The sequence below is a fragment of the Falco naumanni genome, chromosome 10 (assembly GCF_017639655.2).
Source record: "Falco naumanni isolate bFalNau1 chromosome 10, bFalNau1.pat, whole genome shotgun sequence".
NCBI lineage: Eukaryota > Metazoa > Chordata > Aves > Falconiformes > Falconidae > Falco > Falco naumanni.
In genome coordinates, this window is record NC_054063.1 from 12556491 (window position 1) to 12582916 (window position 26426).

The 26426-nt window shown below is 37.4% G+C and overlaps 1 protein-coding gene across 2 annotated transcripts in view; it reads right to left on the reverse strand.

Moving 5' to 3' along the window:
* DNAJC24 (DnaJ heat shock protein family (Hsp40) member C24) overlaps positions 1-26142 on the reverse strand; it is a 42701-nt gene extending 16559 nt beyond the window's left edge. For both annotated transcript variants that reach the window (XM_040607887.1, XM_040607886.1), the window contains exons 1-2: positions 26026-26142; positions 24479-24619 (exon numbers count right to left, since the gene is read on the reverse strand). In XM_040607887.1, the coding sequence (XP_040463821.1) occupies positions 24479-24586 (108 nt within the window). In that variant the 5' untranslated portion in view covers positions 24587-24619; positions 26026-26142. The remainder of the gene's footprint in view (positions 1-24478; positions 24620-26025) is intronic.
* Between the last annotated feature and the right edge of the window lie 284 nt (positions 26143-26426).

Consider the following 26426-nt stretch of genomic DNA (forward strand, 5'->3'; position numbering starts at 1 on the left):
TACCTGCAGAGGACCATGACACAGGAACAAGAGGAGGTGCTGCAGGTGCTAGCAGTTCTCGTAATATTACACATAACTGACTTAAACAATACCACCAATGTTCAGTTAAGGCTATTACAGAAAAATTGAATGCTTACTATGTGTAGCTAGTTTTTTTTTTTAATTTATTATTTAAATGGTAAATAGAATATACATGGTCAAATATAATTTACAATACATGTAATTCTACTTTTGAAAATATGCCTCAACATCTTTAATTTCTTCCAGTTCAGTGAATCAATAGCCCTTCCAAATATTTAAAGTCATGGATCACTGGCTACAAAATTGTGTCATTTTAGTTAAGAAATGGTTATTCAAGGACATGGCTGCAAGAAATCCCATGTTAAATAGGCAATGATAATTGAAATGGTGACACGTTTTCTCTACCATTTGTACTACGGGTTCCAAACAAAGCTACCTTTTTTGGTTCAAATGTCTACTGAAAAGGAACTCTCAAAGCTCCATCTTCCTGTAGCTTTACTTCATCTCCAAAAAGCTCTTTTTTTTATATTTTAAATTGCTCAGTAGAAGTGGTGGACCAAGAGGAAACAGCATAAGATGGGGAAGGTGCAATATAATCAGACCTATCAGCTGTTAACCATGTTATAAATCAAGATATCCCTTATTCCAGAGCTTTAACTTCTGCCCTTTATACCAACATCAGCTGGGGCACTGAAATGTATAGCAGAGTTTAAGCCTGAAAACTCCTGTTTGAGCAGATTTCTGATTAACTGAATCCCTTTGTTTTAGTTTATAACTGATTTTGGAAAGGAAAGAAAAAAATATAATGTGTGCTTTATAAATTCCAAAATTTAAAAGGACCATTTACTGGAGTTTATTTGCTCGCTGATGTATCTGTCATTTGCACTGATGGGTGGTACCCTGATAAATCCCCTGTATGACAAGAGGATGTACATAAGAGCAAAATATTAAGCTTTGACCTCAAGTTTTTTCTTATGTATTTTTCCATAAACAAATGAATGTACCTGCAACCTCAAGTATGAAGTCTGTACACAAACATACATTTTTTGGTTTTGTTTAAAAATGTACATTCCACATACCAGTAAGTATACTTGAAGTCATCTCTGCATTCAAGACTAAGGACTAGCTTGCAACTTGCTGAAAACATGGCTGAAGCACAGTTGCGATCCACAAAGGTTTATCTCTTAAAGATCCCTTTCTTGTCTCCCCAACAGAACATGACAAAATTCTAAGGTGCAAACAAATAAAAAATTTTTGGTCATTGCAATTAGTCACTGTATCCTAAATAGCTAATTAGATAATGAGTAATTATCCCTTTATTTGGTAGGCCTAAATTCAGTGTTCTGTTGGCATGCATCACGCTGTACCGTAAAAGGCATTTCAAAATATTATTTGTTTTCAAGCCCATTTCTCTGAAACCTTAGCTTTTCCAGTTGTATTTCAATTTTAATAGCATTTTTAACTTTGGCAGTTGATTGTATGCCACATTTGTAAAAAGTAATTAAAAAAAATAAATATCAATGCTTAATAAGCATACAAGGCAAAATCGTCAAACCACATTAAAGACTCATATGGTTTCCTTTTAGCAATGCTATTTATTTTAATAATGATGTTTGAGGTGTGAATCCAGCAGTTACTCCTCAAAGCAGTATTTTAGCTAAAAAATGATACTTCATTATTTAAAAATATTTCAGATGCTGTATTTAAAATTTGGACCCACCTCAAATACTGTAGGGTTAATCGTAATACCTAAAAAGAGAGTTCTATGACTGCTGTGTGTTTCACTCTATTCGGATGACGCTCTAAGCATTCTCCTACTAGCTTACACCCAAAAGGATGTAAAGGCCCATCCAAGGAATATTATACCAGACTTGGCACCACAGAAATTTAACTAGATTTGAATAGCACTGCCAGAAAACTGTTGCTCATACTGCTGTATGTTTGAATTTGCCACAGGACCACATCTCCTCAACTCAATTTCTTACAGACACATGAAAACATTACTGACCCATTGCCCAAACCAGCACTAAGAATACTGGCTTCTCTCCTGCCAAGAATGTTGAGAAAACACCCCCAGAATATCACTTTTCCCTTGCTACACCAAAACTGCCTGACTGAGAAGTGATTTTGGGCTGTACTGGAAGTAGTCAGTGAGAAACAGTAACCCACGAATGTCACAAAAGTACTCTGGGAGAATAACAATCAATACAGAAAAAGGCCATTCTGTTCATTTCTTTAATAATGCAGAAAATTACATTCTTCAGATTTATCATTTAATGTTTTTCCTAAAGCTTTGGAAATGTTAGTATTTGTAGCACATACAATTTTTATATTCTAAAGACTACAACTCCATGTAACTAACTACACTGTAGGGGACCTACTAATTAAAAAAAAAGAAATCAACTTTCGTCTCCGTGCTTTCTGAAACCATTTGCTCCTTCCTCTGCTGGGCTTGTTACTTTATTATCATCTGATGACTTTAGTAGGCTATGTCTACGCTAAAATAAAATAATACTCAAATCTCTGCTCTTTTACTCTAATCCTCTTTTTTTTTTCCCTCCCAGTGACCCATTTCCTCTGAATTTGTTGTGTACCTGTTCTCACTGACTCCCTTTTCCTATTCTCCAGCTTGCTGACCAGAATCCAAAAATGCTTCTCTGTAGCAAAAATCCACTCTTGATTCAACTCCCCATACCCGAGAATTCTCCTCCATCTCCGAGACAACAAAGGATGTGTCCTCCCTCCTGCTGTTTTAGACCCTGTTCAGCCAGCTCAGAGACCAGCCACAGAGGGCACCTTATCAAAGGTTCAACCAACCTACTCATAGCTGAAGTTCAGAGAGTGTAATGTTCTCCACCAATACTTCTGACATTAATCAACCAAACTTTTTTTTTTTTTTTTTTGGTAGCTTCTTCCCTAATTCTTGGTTACCATATTCTCGCTTCTGATTCTCCTCCCTCTCCAGCACATCCTTCAGAGGAGCTGCCTCAGAGCCAGGGGGTTGGTTTTGTTTTGAAGAAGGTGAAATACGATGTACGTTTCTGATCTCCTCCTCTTTTCCCATTCAGCCTTATTTCTGGGTTAATCTCAGCTGCAACCGTGTGCAAGCTCCGTAATGAGAACAGACAAGCCTGTTTTCTACTCGACCTATCTCCTTCTACTCAAACTGAACTATTGTTCATCTCTCCCTCTATACATCACGTTATAAGTTCTTACTCAAAATGTTAGAGCCCTCCAATGTCTCTTGCACTACTACTTCTCAAATTCTGTGCAAATTATTTGTCATTCATACTTGCCATCTGAACGCTGTTTTCAGCTGTATTATACACAACATTTTTAAGCAATACTTCCATAAAAACAGCTTTTTGCTGAGCATTCATCCTCATTTTTGAGCACAGTAATAATTTTTACTAACACATTACTACTTCATAGGACTTTATAAAAACAATAAAGGATATTTTCTTGATTCTGACGGGGGGGGGGGGGAAGGTTACTTACGTATGCCCAATCCAGTTGTCCTTTTTTATACCTCTACTAGAAGTAATTTGCTAACTTCTTTCCATTACTAAAGACTGGAATTTATTTAACTTCACAGCATAAGATGCTTTGTAGTTATTGTTAATGTTAAACACAAACTGATTGATAATAGAAATATATTAGTTCATCTATAAAAATCATCGCATACATGTGACACTGCTCACTCCCTGCTGTTTATCTTGAACGTCACATTGGAATAACATTTCTTGAGGACTCTGGCTCTTGGTGTAAGGGTTAATTTTAAAATGATTTTTAGGGGTTTTGTTTGGTTTAGTTTTTACAATCACTGAGAAAAAAATTAAAAAAACCTCAAACACACTTTAAGCATTGTCTGTCGGAGACTCGGTGAAATTTTTAGTGCTGCAGGGAAAGTAGGCCAATACAAACTTACCCTCATGCCCCTTTCAGTTACAGCACCATTATTACACCTTTCTAAAACAACTGTATTGAACTGCCTTATTTTTAAAATACACCAGACTGTACTTTTCAGCAGTTTGGGTACAGTGGGCAACAGCGTATCACCTGGCAAACACACTCTGAAACACAGATACAAGTTCAGTTCATAGCTATGCGAGTGCTCAAAAGTTCAGAAAATTTTCACGGAACATGAACCCTCTGCTCCGCCCTGGTGAGGCTGTATCCGGAGTGCTGTGTCCAGTGCTGGGCTCCCCAGTTAAGGGAGACAGGGAACTGCTGGAGAGGGCCCAGCTACAAAGACTGTTAAGGGACTGGAGCATCTCCCTGATGAGGGAAGGCTGAGGGAGCTGGGGCTGTTCAGCCTGGAGAAGAAAGACTGAGCAAGGGGGTCTTATCAGTGTCTACAAATATCTTCAGGGCCAGTGCCAAGAGGACGGGGCCAGGCTCTTCTCAGTGGTGCCCAGTGACAAGATGGAGGCAATGGCCACAAACTGCAACACAAGAAGTTCCTTCTCAATATGAGGAAGAACTTTACTTCAAGGGTGACAGAGCCCTGGCACAGGCTGCCCCGAGAGGCTGTGGAGTCTCCTTCTCTGGAGACATTCCAAACCTGCCTGGATGTGACTGCACCACCTGCTGTAGGTGCACCTGCTTTAGCAGGGGTTGGACAAGGTGATCTCCAGAGGGCCCTTCCAACCCTGACCATTCTGTGATCGTAGTTTAGGTAAATTATTTGTATTTCATTATGCTAATCTATTGCCTTTGATACCTACTATAGAATAAAGAACAAGCAAGTGAGCAAACACTGTCTCAGAAAAAAGATGTTAATGTTGTTGTTTCACCAAATAATTAGAAGTGTAGAATCTCCAAAAATTACTTGAGTTCCATCATATATTTTATTTATACAATGATATTTTTGTTTATACATTGTACCACTCATATGGTTTTCGCCCACAGGGTTTGAATAAGAATTTGAAACACAGTACAGTACATTCAACTGCTATATTCTTTAATTCTGCCTACTTTATACTCCATGAAGTTTGGTCCCTCCTGCACTTTAGGAATTGCAAAATGAATCCCTGGAAGTTAATAAAGACCACTTGGTCAATAACTGTAACGGTATTACATCTCAGCATCCATACCAAACCTTAAGAACTCTCATAGCACAAAGTGAGAAACTACAGTAGCTGGTTGAGCAAAGGAAGGAGCACAGAGGTGACACCAAGGTCCCAACACTCCTAACACTCACAAAAGTTGCTTAACTTTAGGCAATAAATGTAATGCAATTGATTGATTTTAATAAAATTCAAACTAGCAAGCAGAAACCCTCTAGTTAAACCTATTTAATATACATTTCTTATTGGTGCTCATGAATATATTTTTTAAAAGAAATTTACAGTACCCCGTGAGAACCAACTTAATATGACTTATTGGGAGGGGAGGGGTGAAGCATACATTCTACACTAAATCTGTAATCTCTTGCTAAACTGTGGAACACACAACTAAACCACTTGATAGAGTCAAACTTTTACTCATAATTACTTTTCCATATAACAAATTGAAAAGGCTGGTTATTTAGACAAGGTTTAAAAAATACCAGTCCTTCTCATTTATTACTTAATACATAACCATGGTTATTTTGCCTTGTGTATAAGGGGTATTCACTTTAAAACCTGAAGGTGTACCACACCCCCAATTCCATACATCAAAACAGGAGGCTTTATTTTCTATGAAAACTACTGCTTCTTCCAAATTTTCATTTAAATTACGAAAAATTTCGTTCATTTACTGCTATTTCACAGACAGCTGTAAAGAACTTCCCCCTAAAATTACACAGCTTTTTAAAATAAGCTTATTCAAAATGTACATTTTCCATTTTTTCTGATTGAGGAAAATGAAGTAGATTAGCTCCAAGTTTTTTCCATGGCTGAATTAAGGAGTACTCTCTGCTTTCTATGGCTTTGTCTTTCCTACTTTCCAATATTTCATGCAAAGCTGTGAAACATTTGGAGAAATCTTTGGCAGCAAATAAAAAGGAATACGAAAAGGATGAACCAGATGTGGCTGCATTAAATCTTGACCTTCTCTTCCAAGACAATTTCAGAGAAGTATTTTCAGACTTTAAAATTTTTATTATATACCTTTGGGTTTTTGTTTTTGTTTTTTTTTTTTTCTTTTCTTAAGGGAAACCATTATTAAGATTCTAAAATTCAAAAGTAGATACACATAGAACAATGATGAAACCATTAGAGCTGAAAAATTTAAAAGTTAGACTTACTGTTGTGAGTCATAAAGTAACCACTAAGCAGTCAGTACCACCAACAATTACAGCATAGTACATTTCTAAACTACCCGATTTACTAAAGATTTTTAGCTCTGGAATTATCTACAGTCTCATGGAATCACCTTGCTTTACTAAACTGACAAGTTTAGACAAGTCTTGAATTCCTGCTTTATTTCAATAGGGGATGTGCACCTATATTTGAGTAAGGACTACATCTAAAGCTAGAGATGAACTGGAAGTTTCTGAGTAAATCAAGTAGCAAGATTTTAACAGGGGATTACTTACATGCATTCAAACACTTGTGCTTTTGTAGGAACTACATCTAATGACTAAATCTAAGCTGTAAATAAGAGTCAATGATAGAATATTAACATCTAAAATCAACTTCGTATCTCTTAGCATACTTCACCCTTTTTCCATGTGAGGAACACAGTAGTAACTATGATAGTTTTATAGCCTGACAGTATTTGTTTCATGTAATGCAGCTACAAAGAAGACTTCCAGCCAAGTATGAATTACCTTTTTTTTTGTTGTTGCAGTAAAAGTAACAGGAAGCCACGGTGTTCATAGCTACACTACAACTACAATACCTCCCGGAATTTGTAAAATGTTCTGTATTTATATTAAAAAGTAAAGAGGTGGTGAAAACCAGTAATGGTTAGGGAAGAGAAATTCAACCGAAACTTTACCAACAGGGCACTGCTCCATATCTGGTGAGACTACTCTTTTTGATGAATGACAGAACTGAATTAAAATTGCAAACAGAAGAGGTGAAAGTCATGAAAGTGGTACACAAAGGGTTGGCTGGATTAACATTGCAAAAGTGAAAGTCACTATGGATAAGCATCGGCTAGATTCAGATAACAGCAGTACACATCAATGTCATCCATTTCTGCTGATAGGGGCGTTAGATGGATGACAGCAAGTGGACACAAGAGTTGGATACTATGCTGTTCAGAAGAAATAAAGAATGAGAGGGGGAAACACTGGAAGCAGCGGGATGAAGAGAGAAACCCAAGCCTTTATTTTCAATCAACATTGCCAGACTCATGGCTGGGAATCCAACAGGATGAGACTTTGACGGCTCACTGGAATCACACAGATTAATACCAAGCACTTTTAAAACCCACATTATCAGTATCTGTGTGTGTGTGTGTGTGTGAATCCAGTTATGCTTGTATCAAAAGCTCAATATTGAAGAGGCAATATATTCAAATTTCAGAATCAGAATTCTCTCTCAGAGTCAATATATAACAGTTTATTTGCTTAATAAGGCTAAACTATTATTTTATAATGTGAAATAAGTTGAAATCCTTTTAAAGACAAAATGGGTGTAAGCAAGCAGAACAGAAAGCTTAACATGGTCTTGGTCTACACAAAGTATAGCAACAAACAAGTGTGTTGCACTCAGACAAAATGTACAAATCATTACCAGGATGCCCCTTGCAACATAGTGCAGTGCATCCTTTTAACAAAACAAGAACAAAATCCAAGAGTTAAAATTAACATGAAAGTATCAAAACAGGAACACTATGTTTAAAAACATTTCTCATGCTTTATGCAACATTTGTACATTATCAACTGTAATTGTTATTATCTACAGGTTAAGCTAACAGAGGTCAGGACAAAACCTTTAAGTGTTCTCATCTGACATAAGTATTCGTAAGTCCATGAAAATTTGTCTGTAGACTACAGAGCTCATCATAACACTTCACATCATATTAAAAAGCTGCAAGACAATCAACATTAAGAAGAAAAACATTAACCAGCTATTTCCTATTCAATTTCTGATTATAGTCTGAATTCTTGTTACATTTCCCTGCCTTTAAAAAAAATATAAATAATAATCTGAGTAAATTTAATGCCAGGCAGTTCTTAGAGGAAGGTCCTTTGCCCTGCTAACAATATATGTAGTAAATACCAGTTTTTACTGGGACTTGCCAATAAATCTCACCCCCTGACACAGAGTGTCTGTTCATACTCAGTTTTTGGCTGCTCTGCCACAAATGCCAACAAAGGGACCAATTAATGAAAACTTTCTTGATACATTCCCAGTGGATGAATGTCCGCCTTGCAGAAGGTACCTTGACAACATTCATCTCACACGGGCCAAATGGTTGCTCTGTGGTAGCAATTAAGACACCACCAGCCTTGGCTAGATTTAAACCAACAACCAAATCTGTGTAGATCTGACCAAATGCTCATAGAAGTCTGGAGAAATTAACTGCTAAACAAGGGCTGTATTGAGTCATATAATTGCATCCATTTCTCTAGTTATCAACAGACTACATGGACATATTTTTATTAGAAAGAAATTACAGTTCTTAAAACAAGATTCCTTAATCTGGCCACATGACAATGTTTAAGCCCTGTCCATAAATAACTAAGAAATCGACAACTCTTCTAAACAATGTCAAGAATCAACATAATATGGTAGGCTGACATTCTCTGTATCTGTACTCATTTCCCCCTCTCTCTCCCCAAAAAGCCAGTGTTCAGTCTTCACATCCCCATAGCTTTAGAATCAAGTTTGGGCAATTAAGCTTAAGTGCAGCACCCCTCCTCTTTCTAAAATTACATTTGGAAGTAGAAGAGTTTTGCTGCTTTGATCCAGAAGTGCCCATCTAAAAGTCTCTTACCGCAGTTTGTGGACACGAGAGACTAGCATGATAGCTGTGGAAAACCCTGGCCTCCCATTGCAAAGTTCCAACTGGCTTTGGGTTCTTGACAAAGCTCACCCTTCCTGAAATCTCTGTCCGCAGGCAATTTAGAGTGTGGCTGGTCAAGGTCCCAGACCTCGTGATCATTATCACAAAATTAGGCATTCTGCTTCTATTGGTCTCAGGGCTTGACAGTTTAGAAGTATCCAAGATATTAAACTTGGGTTATCTGAAATACTATAGCTAAGCTTAACATGGTTTAGAGAGTGCGTTGCCTCACCACCCCAAACCCACACATTTACAGTTCTATACTATGTCATTATAAGGTGTGTAGCAGACTTTTAAATCAAATTATGTGGCATGTATTGAAAGTTGCAGATCAGTTGATAGAACACCGAAATATAAAGCTGAACAGTCTCCCTGCTGGACACAGCACAAGAAAGGAACTATATAATGCAATTACAACACTCCAGGAGCTATATAATTACATTTAACCTTAACACTTTTGCTAATTTTACATACATTGTCACACTGAATACTTCAAGCCACAAAGCCCTATCAGCACGCAATAGAATTAGCACGCACATTTGCTATTACCTACACCATGTATACAACAGCTATATTTGAGCAATCAAGCACACTGACTCCAAATGATCATTTACTTTGGTTATGGGCGTGATACACAGATTAGAATCTATGCAGACTAGCTGTTACGCTTTAGGGTTAGTCTTTTTCTTGCAGAATCCATTCTGTGATGTGAACGCAGACTGGATTATAAAATCATTTATTAAACTGGAATTTGAATTTTTTGAGAACTAAATTTAAGAACATGTTTTAGCCACCTGTGCTGGTCAAGAAAAAAGGTGACAAATATGCACCTCACCCCCACCCTGTGGCACTTGCTGAATGGTCACAGAAAAAAAAAAGCTATTTTCTAACTTCACCAGCGGAACTCATTAAATTAGGGCAGGATGAAAAAAACTTAAGTATTTTACAAAAAAAAAAAAAAAGTGATTTATTCAATGAAAGTATTCTAAAACAGGAAGCGGTTTGTTTCAGTAAAACAAAGCAGCTCAAGCTGCAGGAGAAAATGAATTCATTTTGAAAAAAACATTTGTTTTAAACACATAACCATTAAACTTTTATCATGTGAGGAAGAAGAATTTCTGAATGAACAGTATGAATTAATTACCAATACATTTATACAAATGAATGAAAAAAACCACCTAATTAGCAGTAACTAAATAATTCTAGCAGTAGTGCCTTGCTAGACTCAAAGTGCTTTTCAACTCAAAATTATTCTATCTGCCCTTAACATAAAATCATTTTCCTTAGCATTTTATCACAAGCCAACAGGAAATCCTACTGCCCTACTTCTTTCTTACTGCTCCAAAAAGCTGGAAGAAAACCTACATAGTTTTATTTTAAAACAACTATTTCATCTATTTCCATAATTTGTAGATCATCTCTTACATAAGAGACGCAAACAAACAAAAGGGTACATGATTTTTAAGAGCAAAACTTGTACAAAACACAGGGCTGATACTTCGATACGTGCTTCTTCTATGAAGTATTAAGTATCCCTAGCTCTCCTCAAGTTTACAGTGGAAAGTGAAGTTTTTCAGCAATAAAGATTTCCTTCACTGCAACTATGCTCAAATATTCTTTTTTAGCTTTTCTACAGGCCTATTTTGCATATAAAGGTCTTCTACAGGAACCACCCTGAAGCAACATTACACTCCGGGCTCTGTGGCCTACATGGTTCATCAGGTACTAATTAGATAGCATGTTCTGTCAACACTTTCTGGCTTTTCTTCTATTAATTGATCATCCTGCCCAATTAATACAATGCAACACCAGTTCCAGACTCCTTGTGGTCCTTTACCTGTGAGAAACAAGGATGAAGGGGATAAAAAAACAACTCCAAAAGGGTCACAAGGTAACCACACTTGTCTAAGATCTGGAGTGACAATAACATCACTATGCTGAAAGGTTAATTATGTTCCTACCAACATTCTCTGGAGCCTGAGTCTGGGGTTTTATCTAAGAAAAAAAAAAAAAAAAAGAGTACACAGAAGCAAAAAAAAATCATACTTCATCCAACAGGCTATATTAAATTTACAAATGGTAACAGCTCATGAAAAAGGCTGCAAAACTAAACTCACTTAGCCATTAACAGCGTATTTCTCATCAGAGTATTTGCAGTTAATGTTGTAACTGTTAGATACTCAGAAAATGAGTCATGAACATTGTGCAGAAACTACAATATGCTAATCCCACCTATATACACAAGAGTCCAAACAACAGCTGCCCTTAGTCACATACAGTCAGAACAACCATAAATCAGCATTTTATAAAAAGTGTAAGAAATAAAATGTTTTCTCCATTTATTACACTGCACTAAAGATTGCAGAAGATAAAAAAAAAAGACAAAGCAGATGCCAAATACAACACACTACTGCCACCTAATGCTTACCAGAAGGTTACATCAAAAACATTTCATTGTTTCTCTGCACGACACCGTCTATCTAGCATGATGGAGAACAGAGACCAAAGCAAATAAAAGTTTATTATTGTTTTTAAATATCTGCCTCACATTTCCCCTACAGGCTTTCTATAGTGAACTGATGGGATTGTATCCGTTCTCGTACACAAAGACTGTAAAAGGCAAGATGTATGTTCAGGGGGCTAAACGTGGGACTCGTATTTCATCTGCAAAAAAATCAGGAATGTAATACATGCATTTCATGAGGATACTCAGAGAAGTGAGTACATTCACTAGATCAGGTTCCACACTTGTTTACATTTTTGTAAGCTATCCCTTGTTAAGTAACTAGCACAATTCAGTACTGAATAGCTTCACAGGACAAGTATTTGGAAAGGGGAAGGAAAAATAAAAAGAAAAGGAAAAAAGAGGTGTGGCTTTTACGTTAAAACACCACAAAACTACCTTGAAGGCGCTTTTTGTATTTCAGTGGTTTTGCAAGGCACTCTCTCTGAAACGTGGAACTTGTTCACTTCCATGAAAAGAATGATTCCAGGTCTTAAACTTGCCTTCCTAGCCCACAATCAATCTTTTCAACATGTTCAGTCAATTGGCAGAAGTTAGCAGGGAACATGGAAGTAGCCTGCTTTTTCCACTTGCAAAGAGGAGAAACAGAAAGTGGAGGGTTCCTTGTGACATTCAATCTTTTCATATAGAGATTTAAACTCCCCCAAAGGGTGTCTATCCAAAGACAGCTAGACAAAAGAGCAAGGAATTTATCTTCTTGATTCATTACTTCAATCCATCTTTTCTTTTTTCCCCAAACACAAACAATCTTTAAGCTTTTTAACAACTTCAGCCTTCTCCTACCTGATCTTGTTATCTGCTTTGACACTGATTCCAGCCTCTACTGTCCATCTCCTGGATGATTCTTATTCATACGAAGTGTTCTTTGTTTGAGGAAAAAATAAGACAGTTTCATTTTCCTTCTAATCTCTTATATCTTATCTATTCTTTGACCTTTTTCTAACATCGCTCAGTGATCAACTAGCTGGTGAAAACTCGTGTCCGTTCTTGTCCCTTTCTCTGTACAATCTGCCATAATTAGAAATAGTTATGCAAGTATCAATCTGAGCTTCCCGCACAATATTCAACTGCCTTCAGGCAGGGATAACCACTGCTGTACGCATCCAGCACAGCAGACCTCCAGCTTCACTCGAGACAAGGAAGAACCATCAGAATACAAATCTTTCAGATCATATTATTGCTGCTATAGATGTTACTGTAAGGAAGTATTTGCTGTGATGTATTTTCAGCAAAGTATCATCAAGCCAGCACATAGGAGGAAAAAGGAATTTTCTGGAACATTTTAGTTATTCATCACCCAATGAATAATTTTGAAAGAAAACTACAGACAGCCCAACTTGCCTTCTTTTAAAACAGCAACATGCAACAGTTATGCAGACCACATAACTGGCATTCACTAACAGCTGCACAGTAAAAACAGATGATAACACTATCAATCCAATGCTGCAAATTCTCAAATACTGGAGTTCTCTAAAGTGCAATTAAAAAAAAATTACAAAAAAAATTACACTGTCATAAACTCATTAATTTGCATCTTGGATTTTTTCTTTACCTTGCTTAAACATACTTGAAACTTCCTCAACCTTCTCTCTGATTAAGCCAAGAATTTCACCACACCACCTTCTTTCACATTTAAATCACACAGGTTGACAACCTTAGTTTCTGACCAGGATTTTGAATGGTTCTATTATTCGCTGGAAAATCTTAATCTTTTGTCGAGTTGGGCATGAATCTGAGCTGAGAGCCATCTGAAAAAGGATCTGCTTTTCCTCTTCTATACTTAGTGTCTGCTGCCAAAATCCAAACCTTTTGCATACTGGTTTTATATATTTAATTGCAGTAGCAGTAGGATTGCCACTGTAATTCTGACAGAGTTTGACTTTTATAGATGTAAATTTCAACTTCCATGTCACTTTCAGTTTGATGCCACTTGTAAAAGCCCTGTGATTGCAGAGTTGGTCTTACACTAAGAAGTAATTTCTCATGTATAATACTTTATCCTCTTATTAAAGTCTAAAAATTATATCAAATATGACCAGAATCCTTTTCTAAGGCAATTGTTTTTATCATGGCACCATAGCATCGTGATACTACCATACTGACACTATATTCTCTTATTGGTCTTAACTACTGACAGTGGGTCTCCTTTGTTCAAGGTAACACTCCATGAATATGCTACTTTAAAGCACTTCGGCTCCCCCTGCAAAAACAAATAATTGCAGATTCTCTTTTGAAAACTATCAAGATGAGAAAGAAAACTATTGCGTTGGCAAGGGAAACAGACCACATTTCTGCAGTAGCAGTAACTAGTCCCTCTTAAGAGAAACTCCAGTAACAAACCCTTAGTCCCTTCACTCCCTATCCCCCAGTCTGGGGAAAGATCTAACCCCATTACACTGAGAAGAGTCTAACGACACAGCAAGTAATTACCTCACATAACTTTAATATTAAATATTCACCTTCTCTCCTTTCCAGCACCTCTTGAACAAACAATGCTGAAACGAAATGTAAAAGTTTCAGTTTCTAGTGATCAATCAATTGTTGTATAAATAGAAGCAAAGATTAATTTGGCTAATGAAGGTATTAAAATGAGGAGAGAAAACAGAACCTAAGGTTACTAAAAAGTACATCTTTAGAAACAGATTCTTTTTCATTTTCTTCTGCTTCCGTGGATCCTTATGTTCCTATGAAGAGCCACGCAAAAGCCTCAATTTGGAAACTACATTATACAGCAATAAAAATAACACCGAAAACAAGAAAAGGAAAGAAGGAAAGAAATGAAATTTTCAGATTTACAGAAGAATAAAGGTAAAATAAAAATATAAAGGTAATTTTAAGAGCTCCTTTTAAATTTCTGGTCCCTGTTGTCACAATTTACTCTGTTAAATGTCACATTCAATGCTGTTCCATAGTTTCAGGGTAAGTTAATGCAGCCCTAGCCATACAATAATGTCAGCTACACAAATGGGTAGGAAACTAGTTCAGGCAAATGTTACTTTCATGTGAAAACAAACCCCAGAATCCCGTTCTGTATTATTAAAAAAAACCCAAACAAAAAAACCAAACACACACAAAAAACCCACAAACAAACCCAACAACAACAACAATGAAACCCACTAACAAAACAACCAGAGTTGCTTAAACTACTGAAAAAACAAGCATGAACTCTTCCAGCGGACATGGATGGGGCTGGATGAAGGCAAACCCACAGGATGCTATTTCCTGGCTGAGGAACACCTGGCAGAAGGACAGGACCAGGCAGGGGCAGTACTCTTCAGCTGGCACTGTGACCTGCAAGATGAATACCCTTCTGCAGGCTAAAAAAAGTCAACTGCTTTGGTCCCCTACAACTTCTTAAGAACTGCTGAGCACAAAGCACAGGTCTTTGTGTTGTCCCCTCTAGCCCCTGATGACCATCACTAAAACAGTATTCCAAACCAAAATATACCATTAATTTTCAAATTCATTTGGAGTACCTAAAACCAGACAGACACCTTTAATATGTCAGATTTAAGCATAACGCCAAATAATCAAAATCCCTGAGGTACTTCAGCTGCAGAAGTCACGGCAGAAAGCAGGCCTTGAAGAATAGAGAATTTCTTTTTAAAAAGTTATCTATCAGTGACCATAACTGTAACACTTGCATAACACTTCAAAAGTTGCAGGTGGTTTTAGTTTTTTCTTTTCTTGAAAATATTTCTTTCAGCTTTCCCTACCTCTAGGAGCAATAAAGAATCTCTGCACTATTTGAAGCCGCTCCTGATCTCAAAATAACAGGTTAGGCCCTAGGCAAATTACAGCTTCTAAAATGGACATGAAAAGCTAAATATTAACAGAATTTTGTGCTCAGTTTAGAAAACATTTGGGCGCAAAACCCATGAAGAAATCACGTACCTTTTATGAGGCCAGCTTAACTTGAGAGGTACATTAGTAAACATGTTATACCATATCTAAATAAACCGAAGGCACCGCAGCCTGAAGTGCAAGCATCCTGAGAAGTCTCAAGCCTTAAAATCAGATGCCATGTGCTATATGACTACAGCACAAAGGCTCCATTTCATGGATATCACAGCACCATAAAACCCCAAAAAAACCACAACAGAAAAAAACCCCACCCAAAACCCACATCAGCATTCAGTTATTTCAATTTTTTGTAGCCACAGTGACAAAACAATTCCAAACATAATCCACAAAAACAACTAAACTTTACAGCTAGTTTGGGTTGGATTTACTCATACTGATGGCTTGAAGCACGCATTTATATCACTAGTTTGGTGTTAATCGAGTTTCTAGTTTGAGGTTGTTTGTGGTTGGCAAATTTCTCCATTTGCAGTAAGGAAACAACTTTGACAACGTGTCCTCGTAACGGTCCAGAAGAGTCAAGGAGGTCACTCGATAAAAGAATACTCTGCTCATGTAACAATTATTACTGAGCTTTTTGCCATTGACAAAATCCTACCAAGAATCCTACCAAGCCCATACTTTGCACTGCTCTTCTGTAGCAGTAGGAATTAATACTGGATTGCGGACATGCTGTGCTAGAAGGTAAGTACCCCTTAAAAGAGCAACTCTTGTTCAGCCTCTCCTCAAACATCTGATTAGTTATTTTTAAAGTTATATCATGAAAAGAAAAATATTTAGCTAAGATGCTGCTCAGAAAAATCCTTCAACTTTACCTTCTTTGACCATGGACATTGTTATGTCATAAATCCAAGCAGCACAGACTGTGAATTTTTTCATTATTACTTTATTGGGCATAACAATGAAGGGTCAAGTTTTTTGAAATATCTGACTATTGACTTTTCAGCCTTGTAGTGTTACTTTACTTTTAACATACTGAAAATTAAGTGACAGAGTTTATCCAAACAACTGGCAGTCTACAACAAAAAAGCAGAACTTTCTTACCATAATAATACAAGCTACCTACAAAGTGTCCTACAAGACAGACATTCCGGTATAAGAATTTGCTTCTGCATTAGATCTGATGAGCTCATGTCTGCCAAGCATTTGGGCTCTACGCAAGATGAGAAAGCATGATGCACTGAGGCAAGGAAAAAATGGAGGATGGGACAGTTATGTCATTCAGATTGTGATTTTCTGACTCTAAGGTGTTTAAAGATGAAGGAAAGAAGGATTGCAGGAATGTGTGGCTTTAAAAAAAAATTCCATAATAATTATGTATTTTAAACGTAAGGCAAAAATCACACATAGAGCATTTATTTAAATCTGAAAAAAAAATATACAAGTCTCCAAAACACTCTGTTTTACAGGTTACTACATCATATTACAACGTTTTTAAAATTTAATAACTATTTCAGATTCAACACAAATGTATCAATTTAATAGCAATAAGAGATCCTTATATAAGCACAATTATTGCAAGATGACTGAGTCTAGAGTCTACCCTTAACTTTTATTATCTTTCAAACTCATGGTCTGGGATTACAGCTTCTATAAATAATTGACCCAGTGCTTAAAATTTCAGAAGTAGGCACTTTAATAAATAGTCTGATTGGAAAAAGTTGAACAACTCAAGATACTCTTGACTGTGGCTGCTCAAAAGTCAGAATAATCAGAACATTTATCTATGTGAAAATATTATGCCAGACTTTATAGCCTCCTTCTTTGTGCTTTAATTCATATCTTTCACTATGTGATTTTTATTTCAGACATCTCACTTTAGAAATGAGATGAAAAGCATACCACGCAATATAAAACTACGTCAACGTGTCTTCAAATGTGCTGAAAGAACACTTGCAAATACTAAGAAACATCCTTATAGAGTTTAAGCTACTGAAGATTTTATTTCTATTCAGAATTTTGATTTTATACTACTGCAAGACAGTGAATATTTGTAAGTCTAGAACACCTTTCACAGTCTACCAAAGACAGCATAGATTCTGTTTTTAATATATTGTTACAATTAATAACTTATATAACCAGTGCACAAAATGTTCAAGAGGCATCAGATTCCTTTGACCATAAGTGACATGAAAGGCCAAGCACACATTAGCTGAATCTCACATCTCAATTGCCTGGTGCCCATTCCGTTCTTATGTATGTATCTTAAAACTACAAAGGATGAAGTATCAGAAGCTGATCACAACAAATAAATTATGGAAAACAACCCAGTAAACAGATAGATTACATTTAGAAATAATATTCCATGGTAACATTACTTTCACAACTAGCTGAACTACCTGGATAAGGAATATATTACTTACTTGCTAGCTTATTTTGTGATACTATGGGGTTTCTCATATTCAATATAACAGTTAAAAATCACTTTCTGCTATAGAGATGTTCACACCATCCACTTGGTAAAATGCACCTACATCTTTTAAACCAACAAAATAATAAAATTACACATTACAAAGTAATAAGAAGTGAGACATCGCTCCATATAAACTGAGATTTGGTAGACAACCACCTCTAATAAAAGAGTACTGCAGACTACCTACCGTGATATGCCCCTTTTCCTACTATGATACCTTACTACATCCTTTTTCTTTTCCCCTACATCCATGACCTCTCTTCCCCCCATTCCTTCTGCAAGTCAGGATACCTTTCTCAGCCTGTTCTTGTATAGGCTGTGTCTGAAGTATGCCTTCCAGCTGGTTGCTGACCAATCAGAACACTAATTGGGTAATCACTGCATTTCATTTGATTAGCCAGCTGCCTAATTATGTAGAACACATGCTCCCATTGGCCAGCTACCCTAACGAGAGCACATAAGGCCCAAGGACCAACAATGCCACCAGCATTACATCTTCACAATTCCAACTGAGCAAGCAGGAGCTTTGGCTCAGATGCGGCAGTCTGTACCGCTGCACGTGGCAGCATCACACATCTCCAGAATGTTTAAGTACCAACGTAACACATGCAACAAATCTGTAACACTATTCAGATTGATAAAAGTTCCTTGTAACTACAACATGATCATTTCCAGGGTAAATACTTGTTCCTCAGACTTACTACTGAGTATCATAATGACCTCTTCTGCTGGAAGAAAAAAAACAACCGAACAAAAAATAACATGAGGAACAGGTTGATAAATCAAACAAAAGCTCTCAGAGCTTAAACATCAGCAGGAACATCAGCATAATCTTGATCTGGCTAATCAAGCTGTTTGAACTAAATGACTTCTGTAACACTGAAGTTCATTGTATACTACATCGGCTAATAACCAATTTAATTTTAAGTCCCAGCTTGAAAATATGCCTCCTTGTATTTTATTAAGGTCATAAGTAGTGTATCAGATGTAAAGAACAGCTCAAAATAAAACTATCCAGAGTGTCAAAACGATAGTCCTTTGTATGACACTTAGTGGCTTATCTTTCTCTCTGTTGCAATTACATTAACTTCAGTCAAGCTACAACTAGGCTAAACTGAATTTGTTCTGTTTATACTGTCAAATTACAAAATCCATTTTCTACAGGCTAGCTGAAACTAGAGTCAGCTAAGCATGATGATCGGTTGAATATCTGTAACAAGCACACTGCTACTCAAACAAAAAATACAAACCCTGCAAAGGCTATTAAAAAAAGAAATATACACATTGCATAATTTTAATTACGACAAACATTATTATGAGACTTCTGACACAAAGCTCAAATGTTTTCATTGGTAAAGATTCTAACTCAAACTCAACAAGAAGCTCCTCAGCAGGCAGGTCCTTTCAGGAGCAACGCTGAATTTATTTTGGAACAAATTTTAAGACAATAATCATGCAAGCAGGTCTCTGACTTTACATATATGACATCCTCTGCATTTCCTGTGACTGCAGAATTTAGATGTGTACAAAAATTTTATAAGAAACAACGGATTTTTTTGCTCTTCAGAGACAGACGTCTTTCCTCTACACAAGCTCAATGGAACAATCTCTTCTTGAAGTTGTTTTGCTTCATTAAATTAAATTTCTATTAATGTCCTTTTTCATTGCTGCTGAGAGTCATTCTCACCTATGACTGATGCTGTTTTCAAGTTTCTACTCTTTCAAACAGATTAAGTGACCACCTTAACACTTGTATTTGTAACACTTAGCTGTAACACGCACCACCCTTTCTGATAAAAAAGATAATCTTTGTAACACTACGTGTTAAAATGGCACATTTTATTTCCTTACCACATTAAAAATAAGAGCTTCTTGCATACTCCCTGCTCAAATTACATGGATTCTTTTTAAGATTAGGGCACACATTGTAACAGCAGCATATAATTTTCCTGCACAATAATTTTTTTCCAGTTGAAAGGTATCCTATAATATCATCTGCATCAACAGGAACAGACACCTGATTTTCAGCTAGACAAAGCTTACATGTTTGGTGACTTTATTCCCTGTAAAAAGCAATATTCAGATATGTAGCAGCTACATGAAAATCTGAAAACAATCTGGCAACTCATTCTTTGACCACAAAGTGGTAGACCAAAAGGAGATGTAAAAATTCTGCCAATAATCTGATAGGGCCAATATCCTATTTTTGTTACACTAATTTTATCTTCTGCTAATTTTATACACACTCAGAAATGGAAAATAAGCACTGTCCTTCCTAAAAGCTGTATGGATTCCTTGAAAAATTAAGTAAAGAGCATAAAACCATTTAAGAATTCTTCTTGGTAAAACGTCTGTGTGTGTAACTGGATAAAAAGGCTCCATGTATCCCACATATCTCAAAACCACCAGCACGTTCCAAAGACAGAAGATTAATTATCAAAGCCTGAACACTTAGAAACTGTAATAATTGTCAAAATTTCTTTTGATTCCTTTCAAAGTATGGAAACTGTAAGCCTTCTGTGCTTCAGAAAGCACTTTAGCATGAACTTAAAACAGCCAATCAAGAAATCTTTTTACCTTGAGTTATGCTGGTTACAAATTACATATTCCTATTTTTTTTTTCTTTCAGAATTACTGGCTGGCTAGAGCTCTGCACTAGAGAAAATACTGCAGTATAAGCCAGCATACACAAAAGTTTGATTTTATTTTAAAAATAAGCTATTTATAGAATCGCCAGTGTAACACAGATCTTGTGCCCAAGTGTCTGTTACCTTCCCCAGCTATTGACTGTTACAATAATAAAGTATCAAGATGATACAGATATCAGTCACATAAGTACAAATTTAAGTTTCATTAAGTTGCAAGGAAATTTTGTAAATATGAACTTTTACTTTGAAGGTGAGAAGGTAAAAAGGTAAAAAAAAAATAATTTTAAAAATCATACTTTTAGGCCAAACCTGTGCTGTTCTGTATCAGATTAATACTAGTCTTAAAACAGAATTGACATTACCTGTAGTAAAATAACTCAAATATATGTTATGATTTGATAAAATAGAAAAGTAAGTACAGCAAAGCAAAATATGGCAACACAGTAAGTAAATATATTCACTCTAGCAGGGCTCATCTGTACAGTTTTGTTATGGGTTATTAAATTTTTCCATCAATTTCTTAGAATTGACAAAACCAAGTTATATTTCAAAAATTCATCAGTTTTAAACTGATCTGCCCTTATGAAATCATTCTTACAACCTACAATTCAACCATTTTTAATTGCATACTACTTTGTATTATTAAGGTCAATCCTGAGATTTAACTGCAAATATAGCTATCTTCTGGCTGGCATATGGCAAGATCTCCAACTCTTTTTATCTTTGGAAATTTACATCTGCCTGTTCATTCAAGATGCTAAGCATACATGTGTTGACAAATACAGAAAATAGCAGATGGCAAAAAGCAAATGCTCACCATGAAGCATTGGGGATCATTTGAAGAAGGCTTGGACTCAGACATTTGCCATTTTTATTTTAACAGCAGAACTACATTTTAAAATAAATACTACCATAGCAGAACTATATTTAAAAATAAATTCTACCATCTATTATGCTTGATGGTAATGAACTTCTGTGATCAGAATATTCACGATTACAGAATGAATGTCATCGTAATTGCAATTATCAAAGATGCAAGTTCCTTTATAAACTTTTGTATTTTAAGGTAATTAGCACAGTATGATTTTTCAGGAGGTTAACTTCTGCTGTTCCATGCAAGCCAGAAAACCTTCTGTACTACCCATATAATTTGTCACGGAATCTTTTAATAGGCCATACATGACTGTGCTCATCTGCTATTCCAGCTTCTAAACTGGAGTTAGTCCAGTAATTGACTACTACCATGGTACCTAAAGCCACCTGCAAGTAGACCTGTTCTCTGTCCACACCAATAGTGCTACCAATTCTACCATTACCATCTCCAACAACAGCTTTAGAAAACCAAAATGAGCACTTTGTCATCCAGAGGTGTGAAGCTGTCCAGAGGTCTAAGTACAAGCTTTACTTGAGGAGCAATGAAGTTACTCTGTCTGAATGGGACACAACCAGCAAGACAAGAGGTTCAGCCTGTGCTATACTTTTTATTAACAATGAACAGTGGATGACAGTCGATAGTATCGGGATAAGACAACCATACAGCAACATCTCCCTTATACATTCCACCAATACTCAGAAGTCCATAGGTCATGAATCTTTGAATCAGGGAGAGTATTTTTTGTGTTAACATGCCATGGCAGACTTTCATAAAAGTCTTTTCAACCATGAAACCCCTTGGATTCAACATCCGTGGCAGAAACTGTCACACTGTAACTACATGCTTTAGTGAAGGTCTGTACTGTTTTCTCCAGCCACTTCTATAGCAAATGAGTTTTTAAGATACGTAACAATAATTGTTGTTTTTATTACCACCATGCTTTTAAAGACTTTAGATTGACTATGCTAGATGCTGTATTAGCAAGTAGACGAACAAGTAGGTCTGTAACGGTTCAGCTAAAAGATGAATAGAGACAGGACATATGGTAACAACAACAGACAAGCAGCAGATCTGCCTTGGAGAAAACACCAAGAAGTAAACACCAGTGTGTCTTTTTAGTCACAGAGATCCATCGCAGATACCAAAAGAATGCTGAGACAAACAGCAAAAGAAAAAAAAAAAAGTATCTTAATTTTCTTTAACATTTCTCACTGACTTTTCAAATAAAGAGTGCTAACCAATTAGCTTGGAAATATACAGGTTCTAAAGAAAAGCTTGTACATAAAACAATATTTTCATCTTCCAAAACTACAGTTATAGATGTAAACAGTTGAAAACTCCAGCAATTCTAATGTCATACACTTCAAAATAATTACATGAAAGTACAGTGCCGTAACACAAAGGGTCGCTTTCATTAAAAAAAAAAAATCATGTAAGAAAGGCACTATGTAGTTTCAGTTCTGTAGCAAACAGCTCTAAACAATACTTTACATAAGATTTTTAACGTATTATTATATATAGGTTCACAGTGGGGAAAAAAAATTTAATTCTATTACAGCATTCAGTTTAAACTGGTCCCCTATCTGAACAGAAGGGGTATTTTAAGCTATGGTCAAGTAAGCTATAAATAGTTCATTATTAATATTTTATTCATATTTTTAATAATAATTCAGTAAAACAAAAACATTGGAAGGTCCAAGAAAACAACTGTTTATATTAAGAGCATAACTAAGAGGCTTGGTTTCCAAAGCGCTCTCCTGGAATGACTTTCTCGTGTTTAAAAGTGAGGATCAAAAGGACTTATGTCCTATACCTGCATGCAGATATCTTGTAATGTGTTGAAACTTACGATTCCAAGTACACAGACCAATTTCAAAGAAGTAAGTTAGCAGAAGACACTGAGGAGTACAGCAGGATACTTAGTGAATTCAACTGAAGAGCATCAAAATGTGTAAGTTTGGAACATACTGGTGAAATGACCTTTAAAACAGTTTTCACAGGGGCTAGAAATAAATAATAAAAAATCCCAACAAAAAATAATCAAACAAAAAGAGCCCCCAAATGAACCCATTAATTTATTTCAGCTCTAACAAAACTCAGCCTCCTGTTGACCAGTAATCTCTGTACCTCACTTAAAACTCCCAGCTTCTTGCCACATTCATTCTGACACCTCATTCTCAAACTGAGCAAGACCAGCCATGCCTGTGCTCTCTAATGCCCTGCCAATATTGACAGTCCAGCTAGCAGCTACCTAAAGGTACATATAAAATTGAATTCTGCTCACCTCCTTCCTTCTTCTCTACTAGGTTGCCAGTTTTCAAGAAACTTAGGAATTTAGTTACCTTGGGAATTCTATTTGTCTATCAGAACTGGTTGAAAACTGCCATTGGTATCAAAAAAATACAGCCCACTTTCCTCAGAAAGCCAGGCCAAAGCATCTTTCGAGCAAAAAGCCTGAATTCAGGGGAAGGAGTAAAACAGAAGAACCAAGACTCACATGAAATAATCTGGTAAAGCTCTTGAGATTCTTACACACATATACCAGGAGCACATGAAAAATTAAGAGCATTCACAGAACATCAAGTCTTAATGCATGACCGAAAACATGACTCCACAAAAATGCACCAGAAACTTTCTAATAAAATTGGTATTAACATAGTTACCTCCTGTACATTTTCTATTCCATTACTGCAGACTATCAGGAAGAACTTTTCACTCTTTGTATCTGGTCTTTATACATTCAAATGTTGCATTCAGCACACTGTAACTGCACGCACAACAGTAAATACCACAGATATCAATCAGCAAATTTCATGATTTTTATTTCGTGAAATATATTTCACGAAATTGTATGTGCTACAAAAAATGACCTGTTTTGACTTATGCACCGGATTATCTAGCACCTGATGAACAAGTATTTGGCTCAGTTCATTCGTGAATATTTTGCAAAGCTGGGAGACATATCAGTTTCTGGAACCAGAACAACACAACTCCTCTTTGTAAAATATAGTAACTCAAACTCCAGATGTTTATTTCAAACTGAAACCAGCTTCAGTGAACTGATATTATAGATATACTCTGATTAATCATATATTTGTACAAAAAAAGTAAAATCAAACCCTGCAATTATTATCTTACTAATTTATAGAAATTATTTTTGGACATCTTAAATAAAAAAACCCCATACTTACTAATAAAGCAAGTTTTTGGTACTTCCGTTTTAGTTCTGCTGGACTGTCCGATGGCTCTGCACCCAGGATTTTGTACCAGTCCTTCTGCATTATCCTTTCAAAGGCCATAGTCTGACTGGCTTTGAAATTACTTTCTTAGCACTGTATAAGAAAATTAAATAAATATAATTACAATTTGGATGAGAAAGAGAAAAAGCAAAAATGAGGAAATCTGACAAATTACAGGATCATGAAATAGACTGCAGCTCTCAAGCACACCCACAGCCCTACAACAGATCTATAGTGCAAAAAACCATCTTAATTCACATGGCCATTCCATCCCATAGACTGTATATGTGAAGTGATTTAATTAATGTTGTGTTCCTGTCCCAGTTCATTAGTATATCACATGTCAGAAGCTGCCCATACTCCTTCGAAATCGTTTGTGCTTTAAGCATCTGAACTATTTTGACCTTATGTGGGTTGCTTTTTACAGAGACACTTTATTTAAAGTACAGACTTTCTATTTTGAAGCAATACTGTACTTAATATGTGAAGTACATAAAAGTGTGACATTTTGTCAATTCTGGAACGAGATATATATGCAAGACAACAAAAATATATAACTCGGATCATCCATGGTCATGGCCTCTCCTTCACACTGCTGGGTAAGGCAACTTAACTTTTTAACGTTAAATTAGGAGCACATATAAAAACAAATAAACCAAAATGAACAAAGACATACAAAGTTAGTGCAGGTTTCTAAGTGAAACCTAACTAGTTGGATGCTTTTTATTTTTGACCACCTATCAACAAGCTAATGGCCCAGAATGAAAAAAATAACCAGGAGCATTCGGTGCCAGTACTAGCACTGTCATGCTTGAGCTTCAAGGAGATTTCAGGCACACTGAAATCCCAAGCTTTTAGTAGCAGATTTATCATGAATTTTCTGCTAACAAAGTAAAGAAAAGCTCTGCAAGTTTGTAAATTTTATAAACTTTTTTTTTTTATTTATTTATTGTTGAAAGAAGGAAATAGTGTGGGTTTTTTTCCTATTTCAGCACTAAAACTGCCTTCTGGTGACTACCGTCATCCTTCAGAATAAATGCTTTTTCCGCAGGGGAGGAAAAGTATGTTCTTCGAACTCCTGAGAGCTGCGACCAGGCGGAGGGCACACCCGACGGCAGGGTGGTCCCCCTCCTCCTCTGGGGCAGCGCCACCTGCCCCCGCTTTCCCCACGGAGCCCCCCGGGGCACCCACGAGGGTCTGTAACAACCCGCGAAGGCGCCAGCGCGGCCGGGCCACGCTCCCCCGCCACCACCGGGAGCGCAGCGCCCGCTGCCCACCGCGGGCCCCCTCCCCGCTACCCACCCCCCCGGGCGGCAGACGGGCCGCATGGACCTCGGCGGCAGGAGGCCCGGGAGGCCGCCAGAGCCCGGCCGCGGCCCCGCGCAGCACGCCGGGCCCTGCCGCAGGCCTCCCACCGCCTCAGGACAGGGTTGCGGCGCGCCAGGGTACCCGCGCCCGGCCTCCCCCCGGCAGCAGAACGGGCGACGGCGATCACCCACCTGCCCCACACCACCAGCCCGTCCGCGGAGGCGGCCGGTGCCGCGGTTAACTTGTCCGGCGGGAAACAAGCCCTCGGCGTCGCGCTCTGCGCCTTTAGCGCGGCGGGGGGCAGCGGTGCAGGCCGCCTCGCCTGTTTCCGCCCGGGCAGCAGTGGCGTCGGCACCGGCAGGAAGCGGAGCCGTGGCTGAGGCCCGACGCCGTTTCCATGGCGACCGGCGGCGCTCCGGAGCTGCGAGGCTGCCGCCGGGCTCAGTAAGTAACGGCCCCGGCCGCCCTCCAGCGCTCGCTCCCGGCCCGGGGCCAGCGGGAACGTCTTTTCACCCCCGCCTTCCCCTCGGGGATCCCGTCTGCAGGTGCGAGGGCTCCCCGGGGTCCCCCCTGCCCTGCCTCGGTTGCTGCG